At 44.3% G+C, this 11,534-nt stretch overlaps 1 protein-coding gene across 1 annotated transcript; it reads left to right on the top strand.

Annotated features, from left to right (window-relative positions):
- Positions 1-672: 672 nt before the first annotated feature.
- On the top strand, positions 673-6,297 carry LOC139754114 (uncharacterized). Its single transcript, XM_071671203.1, has 3 exons — positions 673-750; positions 1,547-1,702; positions 4,804-6,297. The coding sequence occupies exons 1-3, from the start codon at positions 739-741 to the stop codon at positions 5,464-5,466; spliced, it is 831 nt and encodes a 276-aa protein (XP_071527304.1). The 5' UTR covers positions 673-738; the 3' UTR covers positions 5,467-6,297.
- The last annotated feature ends 5,237 nt before the right edge of the window (positions 6,298-11,534 follow it).

Genomic DNA, 11,534 nt, shown 5'->3' with positions numbered 1-11,534 from the left:
CTGACGGCCATAGGGGAGATCTAAAGGGTGAGGGTTGGAGTGGCTGGAGAGCCGGCATACCCAGTGGAGGTGAGTTAGGTCCCGATCAAGCTACGATTCAGCGCTAGTCACCACTTTTGGTGAATTACAGAAAATGAAAAAGTAAGTTACACGCTGTCAAGTGGTCAGTGAGAGGGAGAGAGAGAGAGAGAGAGAGAGAGAGAGAGAGAGAGAGAGAGAGAGAGAGAGAGAGAGAGAGAGAGAGAGAGAGAGAGAGAGATATTATGTGCACGTTTGAGTAATGGATGACAGCAACCCACCTGCAGGTGAGGTACTAATGAAAGTTTGGCAGAGGGAGCTACTGTTTAAGTGTTACGGAAAAGAATGCTTACCGGGAGTTAAGTCAGTCTTCAGAAACAGAAAAGCAGAGTCTTTAGAGTACTGAGGGCAAAAGACGGGTAGATTTACCGCCAGAAGATTTTAAGTTAAGAAGGAAACAACAGACGCTATAGGTAGTACAAGACAGAAATATAACAGTCCTGAGTACTAACGTATACAAGAAGGCGGGGGGAAGAAGGTCCACCCTGAGGGTTAAGTTTGAGAAGAGGGCGGAGCATATGGGCGGCGGCGGAGGAGGAGGAGGTGCTGGAGAAAGTGATGGGTCGCCACGCCCTTGTGGAGGTCGCTACTGCGCTGGGGAGGCTCGGCCAGCGGGGTTTATAAGACCAAAGGCTGCTGCTCCTCACCACATTCGCCATCATGTCGCTCAAGGTAGGAGGAAGTGCTCCAGCTGACCATCGTATCAACACACTCACCAGGCTTCGGTCTAACTACCAAGTTCTCGTTAAATCTATATATCCAAGTGCAACTGGAAAAAATATCAGTGATTTTTTTTTTAATATTCTTCCACTTTTTGTAAGGCGAGCTTGATCTACGAGAAGCCAAGATCAAGGATTCGGCAGATCTACAGATAATATCAGTTTCAGATCAGCTTACTTAATCAAGTTATGTTTCACACTCCAATGTCATTAGCTCTCCATAGCCTAAATCGAATAACGTTAGTAGTATTCTCAGACAAAAGTCTAACCATTAACGAATAAAAAAGTGGATACAAACGTCAAATTCTATCAAGCATTGGTAACAATAATATCATTACCAATATTCTCACACAAATGGAAACCATTTCGTTAAAATTATATATTGCTCACTGTGTTCATCAGCATTAAACTAGATACATATAAACATTGCTTAACAACCGTATTATTGCTCATTGTGCTCATCAGCATTAAACTAGATACATGTAAACAGTGCTTAACAACCGTATTATTTCCACATGAATAAAACAATAATCTTTTCAGAATGACCAATTTTTCTGTTTGTACCCAGATGGTAAAAAGCAACACCATGCGAGGTAAGGTAGCACTAGTATAGGCCTAGGTATGGCAGTACAATGTATGTACAGGTGAAGCCTAGCATGTGTCCTCGGCAGGCAGGCAGCTGCTGCCACTACCGTCATCCTCTATATGTGTAACTGGCCTCACCATCAGCTTGTCCATCTCTCTGTCAGGTCTGTGTGCTCGCTGTGGTAGCTGCCGTGGCATCGGGAGCAGCACCCCCCATCTACCCTCGCTACCCATCCTATCCCCCTCCAGCACCCTACCATCCTCCCCCAGAACCTTACCATCCCCCAGAGCTCTACCATCACCCTGAACCCAACTATGACGTAAGTAATGTTTCCTTTTCTCTAAGTCACATATAATGTTTACGTCCCACGTCCCGCATTGCATGCAATTTATGTCGTGACCCCCTTGCGTCTGACCTGCGTCCGTGGACATATTCTTGTAAGTGTAACTGAAGAACACATGACAAACATCTTATACTTACACCAAACGTATACCCTGTGGAGGTGACGAACTGATTAGATTTTGGGATATGAAAAGATTTGCACCTGAACTTTGGTGTAGCTACAACACACGAATGCCGACTGACAGAAAGCTTAAATTCATGTGTTAGGGAAAGACAAATATTCATATGTTCGTACTTTTGTTTTTACGATTTCTTTTCTTGTCCCCTTCTTATTCTTAACTCGATGGGACAACGCAAGTGTCTCTTGATCGTGTGCTATATACTGTTCTTCAGTTTAGTTGCATGTTGTGCCTCCAGTCCTCAGTCATGGGGCCAATCCCAAACTGTATGTCGTTCCACTGGTCCTCAGCCATGGAGGCCAAAGCCTAGTTCGGAGTTCATGCCTTGACATACCAGTTCCCCGCAGTATCTGCTACTCCCGCTACCTAAGTGTACATACACCTAAAACTCATATGTTGAACGTTCGACCTGACAAGTACGTGGTCCGTCACTGCACACATAATTTAGTTTACTATTATCTATATGTGTTCATAAGTGGTGGAAGGTACTGCCTTGCGGCACTGCGAACCTACGCAGCCAGTAATGTTTCGTCACCACCACACCCGAGTTCGTATTAAAACCTAACTGTATCACAAGAATACAACAGGTAAGAAAACAGATGCCGATATTCAAGTTAACCTTTTAAGCAAGAATGTACAGCCGTATGGTATCATGGAAAGACCTCTGACCAGGCCGTTTGAAGGTTAAGTCAAAGAATATCAAGACATTATATACCAAGATTTGAATCGTCGCTCCACCATGTTCAAGAGGCTAACCTACAGAATCTGCAGTGACTGTGTGCATATAGTGATCGTCTGGGAAATATTCTAAAAATCATCCGCTGTATGAGACAATAAGTGTTTACAACGAGTGTCCCTGGTGTGTCGTATATTAATAACAATAAAGAAAAGGCAAAGAAAACATCGAGGGGCGTGAAAACCGTAGAGTTTCGTTGTTAATTTGGATTTCAATGTTGGTCAAACCTGAGGTGGCTAGGCCACCATCATTCGCCATGTCATATAAAATGTATCCAATGCTAATAAAAAAGAGGTACAGTCTTTTGAAACACCGTTAGCAGTCAAGAGTGAATCATAATGACACACGGTAACTGTAGGAGTTTAAAACGAAGTACGGTAAAATACGATAACTATTAGTTAACCAGAAAGAGCATAGGTATTATGTACGCATGTACCGAAAAATAACCACCGCATGATACAAGATACTGCATCTATAATTCACAGATAAAGTCTTTCTCTATTTCTCTGTAGTTTGAACACAGAAAATTAACTAATAAGGACCAATCAAATCGCCACATATATTTGGATGATTCACCACATGTGAGTGGGGAACGTGTTGGATAACACTGCTAGAGGAACCCAGACATAATTTATAGTTTCCAGGAAAGCTTCGTCCCCATCGTTAAAGCCACAGCTGGTCACACGATGTTATGTTTTACGCCATAGTGTGTCCAGGCTGGTGGACTGCCACGGTCGCCCTCCACACGTTACTGCACCCCTCAAATGCCATACCCATAACTGAATCTCTCAATTCAAAACATTCTTTGGCGTATTCATGTAAGTGCATACGTTCATTGGTAATTAATGTAAAAAACATAACCTTCCGAATCACGTTCTGCAGCTGGTTACGGGAAAAAGGTCTACGAGAACCGATACTACAGTGAGACAGGTGGTGGATGGAGAGAAAGTATAATAAACGCCGCCGTCACCTTACCTCACCAGTATCCGACAACGGGTCCCTTAATTTACCGAATCGTCGCCAGAAGCTGTTCATGACTTTCTCAACCGAGACATTTGACTACCTCCCTCTCCATCACACTGGTTGGCATGTCACCGCTCGCAATCACCTCCGGTATTTACGAGTAATAATTTGCGCCGCAAATTTCACTTATGACGATAATGATTCCTAAAGATAGTGTCGGCGGGAAAGATTCTGACGTACCTTCATGTTAGGGACATATGACGTAGCACTGAAAGTAACATCAACCGCAGCTCTTGGTCGCACACACTTACATATCCTTTTAGACGACCAGAAACAGAGTATACAAGACATCGAAAATGTCTTAACTGAGAACGAGCTGCTTTTAGAAGTCACGGCAGTTTTTACGATAACAAAGACGGGTTCAGAACCATAGACTCAGGAGACAGTAAGAGCACATGAACACGAGAAACAAACACGGTATATTGTTTTTTTACCTCAGGGAGAGAGGGCTCCAATGTCTACAGAGGACTAAAGACTTTCTTATACAAGGTTGGTATAACTCTGTCCCACCAGGATCTCCAGCACTTGGTTTACCAAAGGTTGTTGTCCTGCCGACGTGAAAGTAACAAGTCAGTCCTTTCACAGACGCCGGACGGAAAGTTAAGGAATCCTTCCCCCAACTGTATCGTAAAATATTCATTGTCATCCCGACATTTATTATCCAAATTCACTCAGGTTCCTTGATCCATTCATTTTTTCATTCTTTATAATCATTAAAGTTATAATCTTCACCCTTTGAGGAGTGGTCAACAAGGAACTAGAAATTTACGCTAGACACCCTCACTACGGCTAAAAAAAAAAAAAAGAAAAAAAAACTATTGTTCAAAAGGAAATGTATTTACTAAAAAGGTCCTTTGACATTAAGAACTGCCTGATGTGGCTGTGTGTGTGTGGCAATCAATGGGACTCCTGTCTCAGTAATAACTGTGTGTACAAGTCTAAGGGGATCATACCAGCTATTCAGCGGGCTGACTCACATTAGTTATCCATAGGAAAACTCGTGATATCGTCCATTACACTGGGCAGTAATGAAAGATCTGTCTTCGAGGCAGGTTTATGTGATGAGAAACTTTGTGCAGATAACTGAGGTATTTCAACTAAACAGAGACGATAATCAGCCGTGTTTCTCTCTCCGGACAGGTCCCTCCCAAGTATGAGTACACCTACGACGTCAACGACGAATACCGCAAGGTGAAGTTCGACAAGACCGAGTCGCGTGACGGGTACAAGACTGCCGGCTCGTACTCCGTCAACCTGCCCGACGGCCGCAAGCAGATCGTCACCTACAGCGACAACGGTGACGGCCTGTTGGCCGAAGTCAAGTACGAGGGTGAGATTGTTGTTGACCCGTATCCCGCCCACCCACCCGTCTACCCAGTCGATCCCTACTTCCCCGCCTACCACCCAGCACCCTCCTACCCTCGCTACCCATCATACCCTGTCCCTGTTGAGGATGCTGCTCCGGTAGAATCTGAAGCACTTCAGGAAGCTCCTCCTGCAGAGACTGATGCAGCTGAGGAAGCGGCACCTGTTGAAGAAGCTGCCCCTGCTGTGGCTGAACTCGTTGAGGAAGATCCTCCAGTGGTTCAACTTGTTGAGGAAGCTCCTGAAGAACCTGAAGTTGACGACGGGGATCTCGCTGAGGAGGCTGCTGAGGTGGACGCCCTCGACGAAGCTGAGGAGGTTGCTGAGGTGAACGCCCTCGACGAAGCTGAGGAGGTTGCTGAGGTGAACGCCCTCGACGAAGCTGAGGAGGCATCGACTGAGGCCGCTGAGCCAGTCACTGAATCTACAGAATCGTAAAAAGTGATGAGTACAGAAACAGACGAATACAGAACGTTCCTCTCACGACATGCATTAGTTCTTCACGTGGCCTGTCCTCGAGGCGTGTTCATGAAGAGAAGAATGGTCATATCCTTTGCTGGTAGCCAAAAAAAAAAAAAACAGCCCACAGAATTCTGTCCCTTGTGAACACTGCCAAGAAGGACGGATACCGTCACACAAGTTCCTGTTGCCGCCTTTGTCACAAGCAACGTCGCGACAAACAGCAGAAGCGGTTAACGGTCGTCCCCTGTTTATATCACCATCTGACCTTTTACTGCAACTCAAATCCTTTATTATTTATCAATTCTGCTGTAAGAGCAGGGAAAACTTGGAATAGATATATCACTGAACATATTCGTTAAACAGTTATTGGGTAAATAGGCTACAGCTGGGTAAGGAGTACTTGGAAATGGTACAACCCAGCGGCCCATGCCTGGTGATGTTGATTCGTCTCACGTCTTCTCAAGGTGACTCCGTCAATGGCTGAGGACACCACTATAACTCAGGTCACCACACTGACTCTCGTCCCTAAGCCCTACATGAAAACCTACGGAACGGAAACGAAGTGCCTGTGTCGCCGTCGTAATCCGTTGTTCACTTGCTCAAATTCAGGTGTCAATCTTTTTTTCTCCCCCTTCTTAGAGAGTAATATTCATCGCCCTGGTAATAAAATTCAACTTCCGACAGGTCTATAACAATGTTTCCCATGATCATACTTTCCCTCAGTACTGTCGCGCACATCACTACTTCTACCTGGTCAGTATCCTATCTTATGTAATATTTTTATAATAAAACTAGCTCTAAAGTAGGTATTTTCTTTTGTTTCCTCCACCTCAAAACAAGCACTCCTGTGACACACTTCTCTGGGTGTCGAGAACAACGGGTGTCACTCTGTGGTGGTGTCATCTGACGGCGTCCCTCCCATTAAAACATAAGAGAAGTGGCCATCCCATTTGTATCTCTCAGGGTCCTTATGTTAATCATTCCTTCGCTGGCTTCTGGTACTGAGCGTCAATCCAGAGGGTTCTGGTGAAGGGTGTCAAACACCTACTGAGTTCAGTTAAAAGATGCCAAATGGCCAAAGGGTTCTGGTGGAGGTGTCAAATGACTACAGGATCTGGATAGAGAATGTCAAACGCCCGCAGGGGAGGACTATCAAAAGCCATCCAGACATTCTAGGAAGGGGGTGCCAAAAAATTCACAGGAGTCTGGCAAAGGTGTCACATGTCCAGAAGAATCTGGGCAAAAGGTGTTAAATGCCTACAGCGTTTTTGATGGCGGTGTCCGCAAACACCCTATATATATATATATATTTTTTTTTTTTTTTTTTTTTTTTTATACTTTGTCGCTGTCTCCCGCGTTTGCGAGGTAGCGCAAGGAAACAGACGAAAGAAATGGCCCAACCCCCCCCATACACATGTACATACACACGTCCACACACGCAATATACATACCTACACAGCTTTCCATGGTTTACCCCAGACGCTTCACATGCCTTGATTCAATCCACTGACAGCACGTCAACCCCTGTATACCACATCGCTCCAATTCACTCTATTCCTTGCCCTCCTTTCACCCTCCTGCATGTTCAGGCCCCGATCACACAAAATCCTTTTCACTCCATCTTTCCACCTCCAATTTGGTCTCCCTCTTCTCCTCGTTCCCTCCACCTCCGACACATATATCCTCTTGGTCAATCTTTCCTCACTCATTCTCTCCATGTGCCCAAACCACTTCAAAACACCCTCTTCTGCTCTCTCAACCACGCTCTTTTTATTTCCACACATCCCTCTTACCCTTACGTTACTTACTCGATCAAACCACCTCACACCACACATTGTCCTCAAACATCTCATTTCCAGCACATCCATCCTCCTGCGCACAACTCTATCCATAGCCCACGCCTCGCAACCATACAACATTGTTGGAACCACTATTCCTTCAAACATACCCATTTTTGCTTTCCGGGATAATGTTCTCGACTTCCACACATTTTTCAAGGCTCCCAAAATTTTCGCCCCCTCCCCCACCCTATGATCCACTTCCGCTTCCATGGTTCCATCCGCTGACAGATCCACTCCCAGATATCTAAAACACTTCACTTCCTCCAGCCTCTCACCATTCAAACTCACCTCCCAATTGACTTGACCCTCAACCCTACTGTACCTAATAACCTTGCTCTTATTGACATTCACTCTTAACTTTCTTCTTCCACACACTTTACCAAACTCCGTCACCAGCTTCTGCAGTTTCTCACATGAATCCGCCACCAGCGCTGTATCATCAGCGAACAACAACTGACTCACTTCCCAAGCTCTCTCATCCCCAACAGACTTCATACTTGCCCCTCTTTCCAAAACTCTTGCATTTACCTCCCTAACAACCCCATCCATAAACAAATTAAACAACCATGGAGACATCACACACCCCTGCCGCAAACCTACATTCACTGAGAACCAATCACTTTCCTCTCTTCCTACACGTACACATGCCTTACATCCTCGATAAAAACTTTTCACTGCTTCTAACAACTTGCCTCCCACACCATATATTCTTAATACCTTCCACAGAGCATCTCTATCAACTCTATCATATGCCTTCTCCAGATCCATAAATGCTACATACAAATCCATTTGCTTTTCTAAGTATTTCTCACATACATTCTTCAAAGCAAACACCTGATCCACACATCCTCTACCACTTCTGAAACCACACTGCTCTTCCCCAATCTGATGCTCTGTACATGCCTTCACCCTCTCAATCAATACCCTCCCATATAATTTACCAGGAATACTCAACAAACTTATACCTCTGTATATATATTTTTTTTTTTTTTTTTTTTTATACCTCATCGCTGTCTCCCGCGGTTGCGAGGTAGCGCAAGGAAACAGACGAAAGAAATGGCCCAACCCCCCCAATACACATGTACATACACACGTCCACACACGCAAATATACATACCTACACAGCTTTCCATGGTTTACCCCGGACGCTTCACATGCCTTGATTCAATCCACTGACAGCACGTCAACCCCTGTATACCACATCGCTCCAATTCACTCTATTCCTTGCCCTCCTTTCACCCTCCTGCATGTTCAGGCCCCGATCACACAAAATCCTTTTCACTCCATCTTTCCACCTCCAATTTGGTCTCCCTCTTCTCCTCGTTCCCTCCACCTCCGACACATATATCCTCTTGGTCAATCTTTCCTCACTCATTCTCTCCATGTGCCCAAACCATTTCAAAACACCCTCTTCTGCTCTCTCAACCACGCTCTTTTTATTTCCACACATCTCTCTTACCCTTACGTTACTTACTCGATCAAACCACCTCACACCACACATTGTCCTCAAACATCTCATTTCCAGCACATCCATCCTCCTGCGCACAACTCTATCCATAGCCCACGCCTCGCAACCATACAACATTGTTGGAACCACTATTCCTTCAAACATACCCATTTTTGCTTTCCGGGATAATGTTCTCGACTTCCACACATTTTTCAAGGCTCCCAAAATTTTCGCCCCCTCCCCCACCCTATGATCCACTTCCGCTTCCATGGTTCCATCCGCTGACAGATCCACTCCCAGATATCTAAAACACTTCACTTCCTCCAGTTTTTCTCCATTCAAACTCACCTCCCAATTGACTTGACCCTCAACCCTACTGTACCTAATAACCTTGCTCTTATTCACATTTACTCTTAACTTTCTTCTTCCACACACTTTACCAAACTCCGTCACCAGCTTCTGCAGTTTCTCACATGAATCCGCCACCAGCGCTGTATCATCAGCGAACAACAACTGACTCACTTCCCAAGCTCTCTCATCCCCAACAGACTTCATACTTGCCCCTCTTTCCAAGACTCTTGCATTTACCTCCCTAACAACCCCATCCATAAACAAATTAAACAACCATGGAGACATCACACACCCCTGCCGCAAACCTACATTCACTGAGAACCAATCACTTTCCTCTCTTCCTACACGTACACATGCCTTACATCCTCGATAAAAACTTTTCACTGCTTCTAACAACTTGCCTCCCACACCATATATTCCTAATACCTTCCACAGAGCATCTCTATCAACTCTATCATATGCCTTCTCCAGATCCATAAATGCTACATACAAATCCATTTGCTTTTCTAAGTATTTCTCACATACATTCTTCAAAGCAAACACCTGATCCACACATCCTCTACCACTTCTGAAACCACACTGCTCTTCCCCAATCTGATGCTCTGTATATATATATATATATATATATATATATATATATATATATATATATATATATATATATATATATATATATATATATATATATATTCCTATGAGTCCACGGGGTGGTGTAATAAACGAAAGTACTCACCGTTTCTTATTTTCTCTTTCCAGTGGTGATTGTGCATATATATATATATATATATATATATATATATATATATATATATATATATATATATATATATATATATATATATATATATATATATATATATATATGCACAGAGAAACATGGGGCTAGGGCCCTAAGAGTGTAGAACTCCATCCCCGTGTAATACAAATAGGTAATTACACATGCGCACATACACAGGCAGCCATCACTCACAAATTGGTATCATTATGAATGAAAGACAATTCGGGCGGCGGGAAGCTTGAGGTGGTGTTTGCCAGGCCCTAGGGAAGCCACTTAAGCTTATCAAGCAAGGCGCGGTGTGCAGCGTCCCGCGATAACCTCAATATACCCAGACGCTCTCGGCAGATAAGACAAATGCTCCTTATCTTATCGTTAATGATCGACCAAGTTATATCGGATACACGGTTAAGGGTGTCTAAACAAACACGGCGCGTGCAGACTCGCATGCTCCCTAGTATACAAGCAATACCCAACACGGGCACGCCCGTACTCATGCACTGAAGGACAAGCCTCTGAGGCTGGTCGGTATCTGTTAATTGTTGTTGGATCAACCTCTCTCTCTCTCTCTCTCTCTCTCTCTCTCTCTCTCTCTCTCTCTCTCTCTCTCTCTCTAACGTCCGCGTTCCTGCAGAGTTCCGTCCTGTCTACTACACTCTTCTTCCTTTTTCAATAAACACATTTCTTTTTATCCGACAAATAACCACAAGTGCTCAAACGCTGACGATTTCCTCCTTTCTCTTGCTCGAGCGGCGTCACGTCACAAATGCCTCCATGAACTCAGGTTCGGACAGGATTTCCCAGTAGGGCAACAGCAGCCTAGTTGCTTATCCTATGTTAAAACTCACAAGTATCTCATCTTCATCGATGGCCGTGGAATCTTACCACTCATCACAATAAACAACCCTAAAATCATAGACACATCTAGTTTATCTTAGAAACCTAATATTACACAAATACACGAGTTTTTTCTCTATGAAACTGGGCGTCTCGATTGGACGCCAAAAATTCTTTGTCTTCTGATCAGCTGCTCCGATTAATACACTCACGGGCTTATTCGTCCTGCTCTCACATAGAGGGAGGTTCCTACCTTTACTTGCTTGCTTGACAGAGTCAAGGACAAAGCAGTCCGACCATTAGCTCTGCCCAAATCTGGCCTCACAAACTAAAGCACTTGCCCTACGTAGCAGCTTTTGTCCTCTTTCCCTCTTCTACGGGTATTACGCCGCCTTCTGACCTGGAATACTAGGCTGCTTGTTTGCTCTCGCCATCAGCTAGACCAAGTAGCACTCGGCAAGCTACTGCGTCATATGATTACCACGAGACCTTTGATAAGTCGAGTGTGGGCCGCTGCGATTTCTGTTTATCTCTAAACCGCTAATATTTGGATTATACATTTTCTAAAATCTTTCCCTGTCTTTCGTAACACCTACGACCTGCCTTTTTTCTTACGGTAAGTTCCCACTCCCTCGTAAACCCTTTGATCATCTTTCCTCTTTTCCTTTTCATTCTTTTTCTTTCTTTGTTTTAGCTATTACGTCTAATGACTGGCGTCACTGAGCGCCTGTGTCCGTGACAGAAGCCGTCCCCATAAAAGACAGAACGATAAGACTTCATACACGAGCCATCA

This window comes from Panulirus ornatus, chromosome 16, assembly GCF_036320965.1.
Source record: "Panulirus ornatus isolate Po-2019 chromosome 16, ASM3632096v1, whole genome shotgun sequence".
Classification (NCBI taxonomy): Eukaryota; Metazoa; Arthropoda; class Malacostraca; order Decapoda; family Palinuridae; genus Panulirus; species Panulirus ornatus.
This window is presented reverse-complemented; position numbering and strand designations above follow the sequence as displayed.

What these genes read in the sequence shown, in the direction of transcription:
- LOC139754114 (XM_071671203.1), top strand. An exon ending in ACCCTGAACCCAACTATGAC is followed by an intron (nt 1,703 to 4,803) that starts GTAAGTAATGTT and finishes CTCTCCGGACAG; the next exon opens with GTCCCTCCCAAGTATGAGTA.